Source organism: Paroedura picta, chromosome 8 (genome assembly GCF_049243985.1).
Source record: "Paroedura picta isolate Pp20150507F chromosome 8, Ppicta_v3.0, whole genome shotgun sequence".
Lineage (NCBI taxonomy): Eukaryota > Metazoa > Chordata > Lepidosauria > Squamata > Gekkonidae > Paroedura > Paroedura picta.
In genome coordinates, this window is record NC_135376.1 from 285,852 (window position 1) to 303,433 (window position 17,582).

General features: G+C 51.7%; 1 protein-coding gene across 3 annotated transcripts in view; it reads left to right on the forward strand.

The window, feature by feature from the left end:
• Positions 1-17,582, forward strand: part of ACAP2 (ArfGAP with coiled-coil, ankyrin repeat and PH domains 2) — a 49,822-nt gene that overhangs the window by 11,737 nt on the left and 20,503 nt on the right. For 2 of the 3 annotated variants that reach the window (XM_077347948.1, XM_077347949.1), the window contains exons 5-11: positions 852-910; positions 5,661-5,844; positions 9,703-9,747; positions 10,831-10,926; positions 11,723-11,797; positions 13,034-13,146; positions 14,220-14,240. In XM_077347948.1, the coding sequence (XP_077204063.1) occupies positions 852-910; positions 5,661-5,844; positions 9,703-9,747; positions 10,831-10,926; positions 11,723-11,797; positions 13,034-13,146; positions 14,220-14,240 (593 nt within the window). The remainder of the gene's footprint in view (positions 1-851; positions 911-5,660; positions 5,845-9,702; positions 9,748-10,830; positions 10,927-11,722; positions 11,798-13,033; positions 13,147-14,219; positions 14,241-17,582) is intronic. The other variant, XM_077347950.1, reaches the window with a different exon arrangement.

The window sequence follows — 17,582 nt, forward strand, 5'->3', positions numbered from 1 at the left end:
AGCTTAGTCTCTAGAGAGCAAGGGAAGATCAGCTGGTTCTTAGATGCCGCGAGAAGGAGAAGGAAGAAGAAGAAGAGGAGTTGGTTCTTAGATGCCGCTTTTCTCTACCCAAAGGAGTATCAAAGTGGCTTCCATTCACCTTCCCTTTCCTCTCCCCACAACAGATACCCTCTGAGGTGGGTGAGGCTGAGAGAGCCCTAAGATTACTGAATAAGTGTTTGTTCTTCTATGCCGCTTTTCTCTACCTAAAGGAGTCTCCAAGCAGCTTACATTCACCTTCCCTTTCCTCTCCCCTGTGAGGAAGGGGAGCCTGAGAGAGTCCTGATATTACTGAAGAAGGAGAAGAAGAAGAAGAAGAGTTGGTTCTTAGATGCCGCTTTTCTCTCCCCGAAAGAGTCTCCAAGCGGCTTACACTTGCCTTCCCTTTCTTCTCCCTGCAAGAGACACCCTGTGAGGGAGGGGAGAACATGCCAATACGTCTACCCTGGTGCTGTTCTGATCTTAAGAGTGGAAGATTTTTGGGCCCAGAGGGCGGAGGGATATGTTGCTCCCACGAGAGCCATCCGTTCAGTGGAGGGGGAAGGGCTGTTGGGCTTGTCTCTTTGCCTCAGCCCTGCCTGAGGGCTGCTTGCTGGGGACTGTTCCTTGGTGAGGCCATGGCTATTCTGCTAGAGATGGGAGAGCAGGACGTGGCCTTGGAGGGGGGGTGGCTCCTTGCCATGACGTCCCAGTGCAGCGTGGCGGCCCAAGGGGGAGCCTAGGAGAGTTTGAAGGCCAGCTGCTCCGTGATATTGTGCTCACCAGTTTCCTTTTTCAGAGCTTTGTTTCAACACACATTTTTCACATTTCAGATCCTGTTTGACCAGACACAAAGATCCATTAAAACACAGCTTCAAACATTTGTTAAAGAGTAAGTTCACTTTCATTGCTTTCCTGAGATTTGTGCTGGATAAAAAGTGTCCATAACATGCTGTGTACGTGTAAAGGTGAACCGTACAACCACAAGGAACGAGCCAGAGTCCAGAAGCACCACTAGGGGGCACTGGGGGTTGCTTGATGGAGCCTTGCAGAGGCTGACACCCCAAGTGGACCAGGAGTCGCTTTTAGGCTGAGTCTCATTCAAGTGTCTTGATTCTCTTTTGATCCTTTGGCCTTGGGCTGATATTGGCCTAGAAACTCCACAAATGGCTGGGGAGACAGGACAGAAGACATGCTGATGTTACAAGTATGAGCTTTAGCAAATCAAACTTTCGTTTGTCAGATACTGGTTGGTTAGTAGGTCAACCATTACACATTTCCGTTCCGTAAGAGCCTGTGTGTGTAATATTTCTGTACCACCCTCCCATGAGGCTCAGAGCGGTTTACACAAAACATGGAGGATATACATAGAATCATGGTAACCACAACAACAACAATGATCATAACAGTGGACTTGTAATAACAGTTTATATTACAACAGTAACTTCTATAACTTCTAACACGAATCCATAGGGAGGTCAGTTTAGGTACAGATCATGTAGGGGTGTCGGGGGGGGGACCAGCAGATGTTATTGGGTCGGTCAGCTTCGACCAGATACCTGGTGGAGGAGCTCCCTTTTACAATCCCTGTGGGAGCTCAGGCAGAGCCCTGATGTCTTCAAGGAGCTTGTTCTACCAGGTGTGGGCCAGAACAGAGAAAGCTCTGGCCTTGGTTGAAATCTTATGTGCTTCTTTGGAGCCAGGGACCCTCAGCCAGCTGGAGGTGGCAGAGTGTAGGGCTCTTTATAGGCAGAGAGGTGGTCTCTCAGGTACACTGGGCCAAGACCACATATGGCCTTGAAGGTAAGAACCAAAACCTTAAGCCTAATCCGGAATTCAGCTAGGAGCCAGTGGAGTTGTTGGAGTGCTAGCTGGATGTGTGATCTCCATAGTGTATTTGTGAGGATTCTGGCTGCGGCATTCTGGACCAGTTTCAATTTCTGGCTTAAGGTTAAGGGAAGGCCTGTGTAAAGCAAGTTGCAAAAGTCTAGTCTAGAGATGACTGCCACATGAATCACTGGGGCTAGATGTTCTGGGGCCAAGCAGGGCGCAAGTAGCTTGGCTTGGTGTAGATGGTAGAAAGCCTGCTGCACTACTCTTGTGACCTGAGCCTCCATGGAAAAGGAGGCATCGAGGACCACACCCAGGTTTCTGGCAGAGTGAGCTACGGTTAGCTGCACCCTGTCTAGGCTGGGTAGGTGCACTTCTTCACTTGGAGTCTTCCTGCCCCGCCACAGGACCTCCGTCTTTGAAGGGTCGAGCTTCAGACTACTCTGCTTGAGTCACTTCATCACTGCTTCCAGGCATCTGGCTAAGGATTCAGGGAAAGAATCAGAACGGCCATCCATCAAGAGGAAGAGCTGGCTGTCATCTGCATACTGATGACATCCCAGCCCAAACTTCCACACCAGCTGAGCAAGAGGGCTCATGAAGATGTTAAATGGGATAGAAGAGTCCACATATCATAGAATCAGAGAATCATAGAGTTGGAAGGGGCCATACAGGCCATCTAGTCCAACCCCCTGCTCAACTCAGGATCAGCCCTAAGCATCCTAAAGCATCCAAGAAAAGTGTGTATCCAGCCTTTGCTTGAAGACTGCCAGTGAGGGGGAGCTCACCACCTCCTTAGGCAGCCTATTCCACTGCTGAACTACTCTGACTGTGAAATTTCTTTTCCTGATATCTAGCTTATATCATTGTACTTGTAGTTTAAACCCATTACTGCGTGTCCTCTCCTCTGCAGCCAATGGAAACAGCATCTTGCCCTCCTCCATGAGCTGGTGGGGCTCGACATATGAGTTATTGGTGGCTACCCTCTTTCCTATAGCTGCCCTCTGTCCGCGACCCCAGAGAAAGGAGATCAGCCATTCGTGAGCTGTCCCCCGTATCCCACCATCAGCTAAGAGCTCGTGGTCAATTGTGTCAAATGCTGCTGAAAGGTCTAATAGTACAAGCAACGCTGACCCGCCCCGGTTTAACTGGTGAAGGAGGTTGTCCGTCAAGGCAACAAGCACTGTTTCTACCCCATGGCCAGGCCAGAAACCTGACTGGAATGGGCCAAGGGCTGAAGCTTCCTGCAGGAATGTTGATATTTCGTCTGCAGCAGCCCTTTCAACCAACTTCCTCAGAAACGCCCGATGCGAGACGGGGCCATAGTTGTCAGGCTCCTGCGGATCCAGAGCAATGGACGCACCACTGCCTCTTTTAGTTCTCCCAGGAAATCTCCTGTTGAGAGGGAGAGGTTAATTATTTCCTGGAGGGGGGCCCCTATTTTTATGTCAATTCTCATTTATGCCACCCTCCCCCAGAGGCTTCCTGGTTGTTAATGTCCCTGGAAGGGCTAGAGCTCACTGCCTCAATTGGACTCCGTTCTTCAGACTCCCTGCTTGAGAACAGTGTCTCTGGCAGGAGCTTGTGCTGTCCGGGCCCCACGGTGGACACAGAAGCAAAAACTGCTTGCGTTTTTCTGCCATCTCCACATCTGCCTTTCTGCTATCACCCTGTTACTCTGTGGTCACCCACAGGCCCAGTGGCTTCTCTGACTGGTTTCCTGCTCTGGGTGTATTTAAAGAAATACTTATTGTTGGTCTTGAGGATCTTAGCAATTTGCTCCTTCAATTCTTTTTGCAGTCCTAATGACTCCTTTGCGCCTCTTTTGCCAGGCCTCCATGGCCTCCCTTCCCTTTCAGTCTGCAAAAACAAAAGGCCTTGTTGCTCTCTGCAGTTTCCAAGAGTGGAGGCAGCCTTGTAGACTTGGCAGTTCCTTCCTTAATCTGGGCAGTGGTTTCTCTCTGGGCTTCCATTAGGCTGGTTTTAAATAGCTTCCAACTGACTCTTTTGTACTCCCCCCCCCCCCAGCTTCCTTCTATCTCCTCCCCTCGTTTTTGTCAAGTTCCCTCTTTGGAAACCAGACATTACCAATTTGGACTTCAGGGGGAGCTCTCCATAGGCCTGAAGGCTGCCCAGAGGAGCCGTGAGGTCTCTGTCCCCAACGGGTGCCGCATCTTCTGTGTTTCTCTCCGGGTCTTGAGCTCTGTTCTGGACCAGGTCCGCAATCCTTGCCCCTCTTGCTGGCTCTGGGTCAGTACACAGTTGCTTACAATGCCTGGGAATCTCATGGCATCCACATGGCTTGCCCAGTCCAGGTGAGGGGTGTTGAGGCCTCCTAGGATCACTCCGTTACCTGCTTTTGTCACATCTTGAGAACAGCCGCCAGGGTTTGATCAGGTGGGCAGCGGTAGCCCTTTGGCCCCAGTATCTCCACACAGATCTCTTCTGTTGAGGAGTGGATTCCCCTCATGTCTTCTCCCTGACTGGACTCTGATCTCTTCATTGTGCTGCACAGCACTTCCCTGGACACATCCCTCCCATCCCTGCCTAGAGAACTTCTGCTCAGGACGCCCGTGTCCTGTTGGCTTTCCTGCCGGCACCACAGCTCTCCCCGACATGCCAGCCAGTGGCATAGGGGCCCCTGTAACTTCTGTCCCTCTCCACCCCCACCCCCACCCCCGCCTCTCTCAGCCCCTCCTTTGCCAGCCTACTCTAACCTCCTTGTTCTGTTATTTTTTGAAAATTACTTATTCGATTTCTATTCCACCCGCTCCCAAAAACTCCTAACCCTGTCACCCAGACGGCTGGTGCAGTCGGCCCTTTGGACTCCCTCCTTCCTGTCGGCTCCTCCCACACACATGCACCTCCCCCACCACCCCAATTAGTTTAACTGCTGCTCAGTCGCCTGGCAGCCTGGTTCCCTTTGGGTGAAGGGAAGCCCATCTCTTTTGGGCAGATCCGGCTTGTCCCAGGCAGGAAGCTCCCCAAAGACGGACTCTTCTCAAGCCTCCCTCCAGGCGTCCCTTTCTCACCCATGTGCTGAGGCCTCTGGTCTGTGCCTGGAACCGGCGGCACCGGCACTGAGAAAGGCGCCCTTGGGGGTCCTGGCAGCAGCATAAATGCTTCCTCCAAAGCCACACAACTACCTTTCCCAATGTCCTGGGAGCCAACAAGGACCATTAATTTTATGGTTTAACCATGAAAACATGTCTGCATCATCTGTCTCTTACAGCAAGTCTTGAGTCCTGCTCATGGCCAAGTCCAGGGCCATGACGGGTATTTCTTAGTTGACTGATGTCATTTTTGTATTGGAACGTTTTGCCAACACCCCCCCCCCCCCCTTATGGCCTTGGAGAAAGGTTGCAATGTTGTATGCTGCTCTGGTTAAATCAGATTAACTAGCTTTTTGTTGCACTTGCTGTTGTGCTGTTCTTGTCCTGGAATCTGGTCTTTTTAAAAATGGTACTTTTGCTTTGGCTGCTGATTGTGGGAAGGTGGATGGCAACAGAGTAACGGGATGGTGTTGGAGGTCAGCGTATTAAGTGGGTAGATCCATTCCCAGGTGAACAAATGTCTCCAGCAGGTCTCAGAATTAAGCTTTCCCAGCTCTGGCCTGGCATGAAGATCTGGGCCCTCCTGCCTGCTTCTCCCCTAAAGTGCAAGGAAAGACCACAGCTTTTGTCTTCCCTCCCTCCCCCATCCCAGCCCATATTGGGCAGAACCACACCAGAGGTGGATAGATTCCTTTTGGCTGCATTTTGTGAGGACTGCTCCGTGGCCAAAGACGGCTATCCCTTTCCTTTGTGTTCCAGGGATATAAGGAAATTTAAAGATGCAAAAAAGCAGTTTGAGAAAGTCAGTGAAGAGAAGGAGAACGCGCTCGCCAAGAACGCCCAGGTCCCCAGAAACAAGCAGCACGAAGTGGAGGAGGCTACTCACATTCTGACTGCCACTCGGAAGTGCTTCCGCCACATCGCCCTTGACTATGTCCTTCAGGTAAGCCAAAGGCCCTCAGAAGCAGTCTCCTTTTAGGAGGGGCTTTCCGGTTGCTCAACCAGGGAGAGCTGGGGAGGGGTGGTCAGATTGGCCTCCAGCGATGCTCTTTGTCTGGAAGAGAACGTGGACCTTAACATCACCATCGGTAATATATATCCCACACTTCCATGTTGCTCAGGGTGGGTAACAACAGTAAAACCACATACAGCGCTAAAATTTAAAACCTTTTGTGTTATTACTGATGCCCCCAACTAAAAATCCCAGACCGGGTCAGGGAGGGACATGCTTGACCAGGAGCCAGTTATCCAGCTTTCTTCCTCCTCCCAGTGGCAAGGCTTACATTTCTTGGTGGATGTTATTTTAGGCCTCTGTCATAGGCCTGGTGGCCCTGCAGAACTGATCTAGGTCCCACAAGGTCCTGATCTCTCCCAAGAGCGCATTCCTCCGGGGGGGGGGGGGGGAGGTTTGAAAAGGCCTTTGGGCCGGGGACCCTGAGCAGATGTTGATCTTAATGCTCTTGGGGGATTCTAAGGCGATTCTAAAAACAGAGCTCTTCCGCCAGGTCTATAGTTGAGGCCAGGGGGCAAGTAAGATCATGCCCCCCCTCCCCCACACAGGAGTGGCGGTAGTGAATGTCATCAGAACCTTCTTTGCCCCTTTCCCCTCTGGAATTAGTTGGGAGATTCTGGGTCCAGGAAGAGTTCTTATGCCGCAGCATCTTGTTTTATGGGGCTGATGTTTTATTGTGTATTTTATATTGGTTTTAAATGTTGTTGGGGGTTTTATATATGCTGTAACCTGCCTCGAGCCTTTGGGGGGATGCGGGTAAGAAATATAATAGTAATAGTAATAGTAAAAAGGCGGTCCTGTAGGTATGCTGGTCAGAGAACGTTTAGGGTTTTAAAGGTCAACACCAGATCCTTGAACCTTGAACCTTCCATCTGGAGCCCGTGCTGGTGTTATGTGTGCTCTCCACTGAGTCCATGTCAGGACTTGTGCAGTCACATTTGGAACCAGTTGGAGTTTCTGGACAGTCTCATGGGTGGCATGCTGAAGTTGCTGAGTGAGTGAGCTGCTGAAGGCTCGTCTCAAAGTGGTTGTCGCCTGGATCACACCGGCTTGGTCTGGCTCCACGCCAACTAGACTTCCGGCCTGTCTCGACCCACAGGCCCACCATCGAGTGCAGGAGGTCAAGACCACAGTCTGACTTGACTGAGATGGCAGGAGAATCACAATACTAGGCTGCTGTTGCAGATCATTTTTACCAGTTGCCATTACTGTTGTTTTTAACTGCTTTAATTTAATTTTAAAGTTGTTATCCTTTTGTTTATACATATGTCATATCATACACTGCTCAGAGTTGGTCTACCGGGATAGGCAGTCTAAAAATCATCAAATAAATTATAATAATCTGCCTTGCTTGGCAGAGATGAAAAAATATTAAGAACCTAAAAAGGTTGAGAAAGCAGCACCTTTATATAATATAGATAGATAGATGATGTAATATAGATATATTTTATTTATGGAGCCCAAATATATAAAAATATCAAAAACAAAATAGCAGGGAACAATGCGTTTCCTATAGGTCACACACATATATAATAAAATCAGAGTCCAGTAGCACCTTTGAGACTAACAAAGATTTAATCAAGGCGTGAGCTTTCGAGTGCAAGCACCCTTCGTCAGACGATGATCTTCTTACATGACAGAAAATAAATCATGTAAGAAGATCATAGTTTGACGAAGGGTGCTTGCACTCGAAAGCTCACGCTTTGATTAAATCTTTGTTGGTCTTAAAGGTGCTACAGGACTCTGATTTTATTGTGCTACTTCAGACCAACACGGCTACTCATTTGAATCTACACATATATAAGTTATAGTCGTACTCTAAAATCCAAAGACCGAATGCATTTGAACCTGTTCATGTCTTCCTCAGAGGTCCATATTAAGCACACACAATTTTTTTCAAAACACGCAGGTATAAAATATGTTTGTAAGATACTTTTCAATCATCAGGATGGTAAACCAACGTCCTGTGGATGACAAGAATATTCCAGGGTCAGTGCAAAACTTACCAGACGTATGACCTAAACTTACTCAAACCTTTCAACCATGATGGCTCCTGACTGCCCTCGGATGAGTGTCCCTGGCACAGCCACTGGGTGTTAAAAGTTCTCGTGTTAATCAGGATTTTCAAAGGGCTGCCTTCAAGAACCTGCTCCATAGCAGGAAAACAGGAGACATTTTCTGGTAGTTCCTCATTTTACCAACTTTACAAAAAAAATTTTTTTGATATTTTAAATTTTATATACCTACATATCTTCCCTGGTTTTAAACAGAACCCGCTGTTTGTTTTTGTATGCCTATCAAAAGATTAACTATGTTGTTGTTAGGTGCGAAGACGTGTCTGACCCATCGCAACCCCATGGATAATGATCCTCCAGGCTTTCCTGTCCTCTACCATTCCCCGGAGTCCTTTTAAGTTCGCACCAACTGCTTCAGTGACTCCATCCAGCCACCTCATTCTCTGTCGTCCCCTTCTTCTTTTGCCCTCGATGGCTCCCAGCATTAGGCTCTTCTCCAGGGAGTCCTTCCTTCTCATGAGGGGGCCAAAGTATTTGAGTTTCATCTTCATAACTAACTGTAGTAGATGTTAAAAACTTGCCCTGTGTGTGTCAGATGATGCAATGGTCTGCTGAGTCTGGGAGGGGCGTGGGGGCAGGGAGTCACTACTAATAAACTGGATATCTTTAAACTACAGTTATATCCAGAAGAAACGTATAGCATACAGGAAAGGGATTCCACAGCTTTGTTCTATTTTTTATTTATATTTATATTTTTGTTCATAGACACATTCAGCCAGTTTCTGAATTCAAGCCATTTGGTGCCAAAGTTCTTAATTAAAAAACCCAGAAACTTTCTCTTTTCATGAGTTTGCAAAGGATTTGACCTTCTGTGGCTAGAATTCAGAAATTGACTGGATTTGTCTAAGAACCAAGATTTACAGCTAACCTATAAATGTGTTACGTATAGAAAAAGTGTTATTCTCTGCTGTTTTTATTGTTTTTAATATTTTTACATATTTGAGCTGCATAAATAAAATTCAAACAAAAATACAGAAGGCTGTGAATAGTGGCAGAAGGCAGAAAACCATATTTTTGTTTGACATTAATTGAAATTTGTCATTTTTGTCAAGGACAGAATCATTTGTATTAGGATTATAGCTCATTTTGAAAGCTATCATAAAAAGATTACTTGTCATTGAAGAAATTTATGTCTGAAAGCGTTTATAGAACTGGAGAATGCTCTGACAAATCTTCTCCGTCTTCACCAGCATTAAAAGAAAATGAAGAAATTCTAATAGTGCAAGTTTATGTTCCAGTTTTTGTCTTATTAATCCAACTTTTGTACTGGGACAGTCTTTGTGTAACTCCAGGAAGGTGGCAAAAGGGACACACATTGCCACCATCTGGCTGAAGTACAGGGTTGCCAGCTGGGAGAACCAGGACTCCTAGCTACCTTTCATTCCTGAGGCCTGCAAGGGTACACACTTCCAGAGGAGAAGCTGCTTGCCAAGCTCCCTCCCCTGACCCTTGGTCTTCCCTTTGCACTGGGCTAGTTTTTCTGAAACGGGGGAGCACTACATGGGTCAGAGAACCATGGCCAGCTTCAAACTTATGCAAGATGTATCATTATTAAGCAAACAAGGTTCAAAAGCAGGTCTTTAGCACAGCACAGAGTTAAGCAAAAGAGGCAAAAGAAACTGGATGAAACACAGTCCTTTTGTCTCTCTGCCTAACATCTGATGTGAAATGGAATAATAAACCAACAAACAAACACAACATTTGTTTTTCTTAGATCAATGTTCTTCAGTCAAAGAGGCGGTCTGAGATCCTAAAATCAGTAAGTTTCTACATGCACTTTTTAAAAAAGATTAAGCTACTGAGTTGGAATTGATGAGCAAGTTGGACTGTGTGATCCATGGGCTCAGCAGTAGCTGCTGGGAGTGATTAGCTAGCCCCTGGAAGCAGCTGTCCCTTTGGGGGGGGGGGTGTCTCTGCTCTTCCCCTGACAGAGACCTTGGGACACCGGGGGTAGGTGGGGGCTACAGGCCTTGCCCTCTCTCCACTGGGCCTGTGGAATGTCTCCAACATTGATCTCATGTCTGCGGCATAGATGCCTGTCTGCTTCATGCTCTGTCTGATACATCATCGGGGCTGGCTTGGCACAGGGTTTGTGGTTGTCCCTGACACAGAAGGTCGGAGGTGATTCCCCCCCCCACACACACACACACACACCTGGCCTACTTCTTTCCCGGTGCTCAACCCCATCACTCCTGTTGCCTCTGATGTCCACGTGCCTGTAGTGGTTCTTGCGGCTTCCGGTGGCCTCCAACAGCCAATGTGAGGCCTGCTGTAAGCCCCATGTAGCAGGATGGGGGGTATGGCTAGCGGAGTCCATAAGAAGCTCCCACGTGCAGAATTGGATTGCTTTCGTCTGCCTACTTTGGCTGGCGGGGACCCCCTGCCGAAATGACTGTGGTGCTACCGTAAGACGCTTTTGGGCCATGCCAGAGTGCATCCATGACTACGGCGTGAATCTTGGGCCTTAGTTCTGTGTGTGCTTCCCTCCTGCCCTTCTCCAGCGCAGAGTTGGCCTCCTCGGGCCTTGCTCCCTGGTTCTGGCACATGGCTGGTTTCTTGTAAGGAGCTCTGGAAGGCCCAGCGCAGTGCCAGAGAAAGGTGAAAGCTATAGCATCCAATCCTTGGGCTTTTCTTTGAGCTTTTTGCTGCATGTGTGTTGGAAGGTAGGGGGAGGGTAGGAGTAAATGGAGAAGGCATTATTAGGAGTGTTTTCATTTGAAATAGTAAGCTGCCCTTGGCCACAAGAGAAAGATGGGGAGTAAACCTTTCCATAAGCAGTGAATTGTTGTGGAGGCAACGTGGGAGCCAGCGTTCCAAACTGACCTGTCTCTGTCTGTCTTAGATGTTGTCTTTCATGTATGCCCACCTGGCCTTCTTTCACCAAGGCTATGACCTGTTCAGTGAGCTGAGACCCTACATGAAAGACCTTGGAGCTCAGGTGAGAAATAAGGCAGGCCTCTGAGGGGGAGCGGGGGAGGGGGGAGGAAGGCCTGGGGGGGGCCTCGGCGGGGGGGGGGGCTGACAGGTTCTTGTGGCTTCCGTGTTCTTGGGGCCAAAGTCTGAGAACGTGGCTGTGGGCAGATAGAGATGATCTCACACTGAGATGCCTGATTCCTACATGGGTCTCTCTGCTCACAGTCTTAGTCTGAGAGGGGTCTTTCCAGCGTAGCCCGTTTGTCCAACAGGCCCACTGAGCCATGGCCGCACAGCTCTTAGAGCCCTTCAAGGGCCCACAAAGGCTGCCACTCTTGGCCTTTCATGCCTTCAGTTAGCAAAACCGAGTGGGACCTATGAAAAACCCACTGAGATCAGTTCTTTCCCTCCACTCTGGCTGGGCCACAGGCCTAGATGCTGCTCTGGCCTGGGAACTCAGTCCTCTCACCTGCCTCAGTTTCCGGTTCCCGGCTTGGGGCTCCTGCTGCTAGAAGGAGGGAAGGCCAACTGGCCGCTGTGAGAGCTACTCGGACATAAGTCATCCTTTTTCTCCAGTGCGATGCACCAGCCGCGGGTCCCTGGGACCACTGCTATTCTTGGAAGCGACTGGCAGGACAGGGGAGGCCTCTTGCTCTGCCACAGGCTGGAAGGCTCCTTGGGGCAGGAGTGGTGAAGATGGGGCAGGCAAGATGGGGGTGCCCAGGTGCATCTCTGGGGCCTGGGGCAGCCGGCCGAAGTCACCTGGGGGCTCCCGGCAGTTCTTTTCGCTCAAGCAGCCTCTCTTCTCTTCCCTTTCGCAGCTGGACCGACTGGCCGTGGATGCAACACGGGAGAAGAGGGAGATGGAGCAAAAACACTCCACCATTCAGCAAAAGGTGCCTGCTGGCAGGGGGGCCACATACGGACTGTCCACAACCCAGTCGCAGGGAGGACGCTGCCTGCTGCTCTTGGGAAGGGGGGAGCATGGGGCTCTGCCGTTGTGCAAAGAGCTTTTCCCATCTGCTCGCTGGCCAAGCAGGGCTCCTGCCCCGCCTGCTCCTTATGTGGCCACCTCTCTGCCACCCCACAGATGGCTTTTCTACCCTAGTGGGTAGGCTCTGAGGGCACTGCTGCATGGCTGCAGGCAGGAGGGGGGGGACGGGGACACACAAGATGGGCCTTCCTGAATTTCTAGAGGGGCTGTGTGGGTCGCAGCTACAGCCCTTCACAGGGCATTGTGCTTCTGCCAGAGGGGGCCGTCGTTCTGTGGGGGTGCATCCCGGTCTGTCCCTGGCATCTTCAGTTCCAAGTAGTCCTCTGGTACTGGACAGGCCAGTCTCCGCTTGGGGTCTGGGGAGCGGCTGCTGGCTAGAGGGAGCGAGGTCGAGGAAGGGGGAGGGCCTGAGTAGGCCAAAGGCAGCCCCCGTCTGACTGGAAAGCCTGTTGCCGCCGTGCCTGCTCTCCTCAGGCTCTGTACATTCCATCCCATAGAAAGGCTGCACTGCACACCCCCTCACTGGTCTCTTTTTGGAGCCTGGTCCCCACTGGCATCTGCTGGAGGCTCCTTGGCCCAGGACTGGCTCCCCCAGGGCTGTTGTGTTGCTCTCCTGGCTTTTGAGGCTGTCTCCCCCCGTTCCTCCCCATTGGGCTCCCCTTGGGCTCCCCTCCCACCTCATTCTCTGCCCCCGTGTTCATTGGGCATCAGCACAACCCAGCATGAAAGGCTGCTCCCTGCTGCCAAGCAGATGCCATCAGGGCTTGTCCAGTCCCAGGAGAGGACCTAGGGGCTGGGTCTTGTGGGCAGGTGTGGCCACCCTCAAGTCTCAGAGCTGGAGAAGGGCTTGGGCAATGGTCACTTGCTGGCACATTCTGAGTCTTTTAAGGAGGAGAGAATCCACTTTTCTGAGGCCTCCTGTGGGACAGAAATCAGGTTATAGATGGTGCCCTGTGGAGGGGCAGTTCTCATGGCTTGGGACCCCCCTGGTCCTGTCCCAGTGGCCCCTCTGGTGAGCATCAGCAGGATCCGGATGGCAGGGTGCCTTGTCCCGGGGGTCCCCCTCACTTGCACGTTGGCCGTGCTGGGCAGTGCCCTCCTGAGGTTTTGTTGAGGGTGGGCTCTGTTTCTGTGCTAGGATTTCTCCAGCGACGAGACAAAGCTTGAATACAACGTTGATGCTGCCAACGGCATTGTCATGGAGGGGTACCTGTTCAAGCGAGCCAGCAATGCCTTCAAGACCTGGAACAGGTAGCAGGTTTCCCTTTCCTGGGCTTTGCCGTGTGTTTCTGTGGACCACTCCAGCCATCGTCTCCTGTGGCCGAGCCCCTTTTTCCCCAGCCGGGTCAGTGACCACTTGCTGCTGGCCGTCCTAGTGGACTAGGTGTCACCTGGAGGCCGTCTCTGAAAGCTGCCCCTTCAGGCCAGCAGTGCTTGTGACCCTGGAGGCAGAAACCAAGAGCGGAGGGTGGGCCGGGTGGGGCATCGTAGCTCCTCCTCTCACCCCCGGCAGCAAGGTGGGCAGGAGACGGCATTCCATGGCATAGCCAGAGCTCCCACGGGTGGGGTGGGTGCAGTCTAAGACCTTGCTCCCAAGGACACCACCAAGGAGGCGATCACTGCGCTGCTCTGCTCCGTCTAGTAGGGCCTCTGTGTGGGAAGCATTCTGGGAAAGGCAGCTGGTGTGTTGGCATGCTAAGGACTTGTTGGCTTTCCCCTGGGCTCTGGTGTGCGTTTGTGGGTGGGTGTGTTTGTAGCTATGGCTGATCAGCACATTGCCCCCAGAGGTGCTCCCATTCTGCAGTGTCAGAAGCCTGGAGAAGTCCCGGAGGCACTTGGCCTCTCCTTCGCTCCAACCTCCTGGCTGTGCCCTGGAAGACTGACTGCAGGGATAGAAGGATCCTTTGCGTGTGGATCGCATGACTTCCCATCGCAGGGTGATGTGCAGGGGATGGTGCAGCTGGCCCTCCATGGGTGCTGTGGCACTTGGAGCTGATCCTGAGTGGGGCAGCCACTGGTTGTGGGTTGCTTGACCCACCTGGGCTCCTTCTCAGCACCTGAGATTGTCCTGAGTGTGTCAAACCGCAGCAGTGCTGCAGGTGACGTCACAGCTGAGTGTCTCAGTCCCTGCTTGCAGCAGACAGGACAGGCTGCATCCTGGCATCTGGCCATGGGTTGGCTCGTCTGAGGCCTGCACCCCCTCCCTCTTTGGCCTGAGTCCCACTGCTTCTGTGGCAATGTCGCTTGGCTTTCTCTGCGTTCATTTCATCTCTTCCTCCTTGCCCTCCTGTTTTTAACCCTGCCCCCTTTTCTCCACATGACAGGAAGAGGCTTGACCACCTCAGGTACCTGCCGGCTTCTTACATCCCTTCCCTTCTCCCCACCCCTGCTCCTTTGGCCCAGCATGCAAGCCTTGGGTGTAGTCTTCCCTTTCCCCTTGGGTGACTGGCCATGGATCAAGGGAAGCCTCTCTGTCCCATTCGGGAGGGGGGCCTGGTGCCTGGTGCTTCCTCCTCCTCCTCCTCAGCTGAAACAAGTTTGATGACTTTAGCATCACCTGTAGGGGGGGAGGAGGAAGAGGCAGCCCACGGCCACAAATGCTCAGGGAGAATGCCTTTGTTTCTGTCCCTGGGGACATGGCCGTGTTGGGGGGTGTGCATGCGTGTGCGTGTGAGTGTCTGGAAATTGAAGAAGAAGAAGAGTTTTTCTCTGCCTGGAGGAGTCTCAAAGTGGCTCCCATTTCCTTCCCTTTCCCCACAACAGACACCCTGTGAGGTGGGTGAGGCTGAGAGAGCCCTGATATTCCTGCTCGGTCAGAACAGCTTGATCAGTGCCGTGGCGAGCCCAAGGTCACCCAGCTGGCTGCATGTGGGGGAGCACAGAATTGAAACCAGCTCGCCACATTAGAAGTCCGCACTCCTAACCACTATGCCAAACTGGCTTCGGGTCTCCCTCAGGCATTCAGAACAATCCCTCTTGCAACGCTCCAACCTTTCTGAACTTGGATTTTCCTTAGCGTCTTTTTTCTACAGTAATCATGTGGGAAAACACCCTGTCTGTCATCCTGGCTGGGGAGAGGCCGCAGCTCTGCCTCTGCTTGGCATGCAGAAGGCCTCCTTCCCTCCGGTTCCAATCCCTGGCAGCATCTCCAGGCAGCAGGGGATGGGCAGGTGATGGGCCTGCAAGCAAGGCCCCTCCCTGCCAGAGTGGGCAGCTGACTCGGCAGGTGGGGAGGTGGGCTTCTGGCCTTGTAGTCCCGCTTTGAAGGGCGCTTCTCTAGCCACCGGGCTGGGCGGGGCAGGGGGTGGCACCACGGTTCCCTCTATTTCTCCCCCCCCCCCCCCCACACACACACACACACACACATACACTGGACACAGCATAGCTGCTGGGATCTCAGATTGGGCAGTGGGTGGTGCAAGACCCTGCATGGCCCCAGGCTGCAACTGGGAGGGAGGGAGGGAAAATTAATTTAAAATAATAGATTAAAAAAAAAAAAAGCAAGTAGAACCCCATGCATAAGCCACCAAAATGAATAAGTCAACCAATTTTTAAACCAACCCTAAAGAACCAAATGGAAGGTTGGAACCCTTGGCCTCCCCATCTGTCACCAGGCCCAACAAAAAAACTCCAGAACAACAGCTGCAAGCCACAAACTCAGAACTAAAACCTAACCAAGGGGAAGCAGGAAAAGGCCTGAGGCCTTTGGCCTCACACACCCACACACGACCAAGACCAAAGGTCTGCAAACGGTAAAAGAAGAAAGCTTTTTAAAAAACGTTCTTTCCAGTCTTCACTCTCCTCCAGGAAGGCAGGAACTGATGCAAAGTCCCCATCAGAGACTCTTGGCTCTGCATGCCAAGCACAGGCAGAGCTGCAGCCTCTCCCCGGCAAGGCTGACAGGCTGGCTGTTTTCCCACATGTCTCAGGTAGCAGAGGAATTGGGCTCAGAGCAGCAGCCCGAGCCAGCACTGCATGCCCTCCAAACCTCCCTCGGCAGCCATAAAATCTGGAGCTCAGCCCGCACGTGCTTTCATGCTCTTTGCCCATGCACAGTAGAATTCTTTAAAAGAACCATCTTCTGTGATTGGCTAAAGAGCAGTATTCCCCTGACCTGAAATCCTATTTGCCAAATTGCCACTGCTCCTTCAAACCTCCCAGTGGGTTGGGAATGCAAGGTAGTTCACATTTGAAGCCAACAACCATGCAAATTGCAAACCTACAATGCAGTGCCATATAGGAAAACACTTATCATTTCTAAGACACTACAGCTCCCCCTGCAGGGATGCCTCTTTCCACACCCTACAGTTGCCTGGGAAATCAGAGCAAACAGCAGGAAAGAACCCTAGAGGTGATGGAATGGAAAGCCTCTCTTCAGCACGTTAAACGTCTCCACCACCAGCTATTCTAGTCAAACACACCACCCCCAACGAAGCTGGGGAAATTTAGCTTTATTCGGGATCAGCTATACCAGCTGACAGGTTCTCTGATCTGTCTTTGGTTTTCAGAAGTATTTCCTGGGTATTTTTAAGCTGAATACAGATCAAATAATCTATGCAGATACCTGTACAGCTAGTCCCGAAAAAGCTGATTTCTCCCCGGCTCTGATGCACCCAAGCACAGCCCCTTTGGCCCTCTTCCCTTGTGATGCTCCCTGGGGCTGAGCTGGAGGCCAGGGCCCTGCCGCCCCCTCTTCCTCCTGCCCCTTGGCTGGATGTCTTTGACCGTGTCTCCTTTGGCTGGTGCAGTTTGCCTTGTGCTTCCCGAGTGAAGCCGCTGCTTTGGAGTGACGGGGGGCCCCTGATGTGTGCTTTGTGGAACGGGGGGGTCCCTGCTCTGCCAATGGCTGCATGGAGGCACCGCTTGCTCACAGTGTGAAAAGGCAACGCCCCTCTTGCAATGCCCTCCTGAATGATTCCATGACTTCCTCTGTTCTTGGATGTGCAGCGCAAAGAGGGCTGGTGTTATGCAGGCCCACACTAGAGAAACATGCCAGGCACCTCAACTAGGCTACACAGCATGCCGCCACAGCAGACAGGGCTTGTTCTGACTGCATGCTGCAGGCAGCCTGGAGGTTTCCAAGTGGCAGAGGTGACGGGGCACACAGCATGTTAATGGTGCATCCTGGTCGGGCACGGTTGCATTCTTGGCATCCAGCCCTCAAGGCACCTGCCCAAGCCAACTATGCTAATGCAGGAGAAATAGAAACGTACACTCTGAGAGCAATCCATAGCTGTGCCCCGGGATGGGTGCTCTGGTTCCGGGGCCGATAGCCGGGAGAGCCACTTTCTTAAGCCTGGAGGTTGAGGTCTGGCACCGGGGGGGGGGGGCAGGTAGGTTCTGCAGACGCCTTCTGCGCTCCAGATAGCAGAAAGATGAAGGCTGGGGCTGGCTTTGGGCAGCGTGATGCCTCCTTCAGTGGCAAGTCTGAGAGCGGATTCTGCCCCAGGGGATGGCTTCTTATCCTTGGATGGCTTCTTATCTAGACAAACAGCAGCCGATCCTTGTGGGAAGCACAGGCAAAGGCCTCTCTGTTTTTTCCATGCAGGAAGTTAGTCAGGAAAAGCTGTGTGTTTGCATGCCGACCACTTGGACAGCTCCATCCCCCCACCCCCCCACACCTGGCCTACTTGTTTCCCGGTGCTCAACCTGGAGCAGCCCCCACCCCCTCCTCCGGCCATGCACAT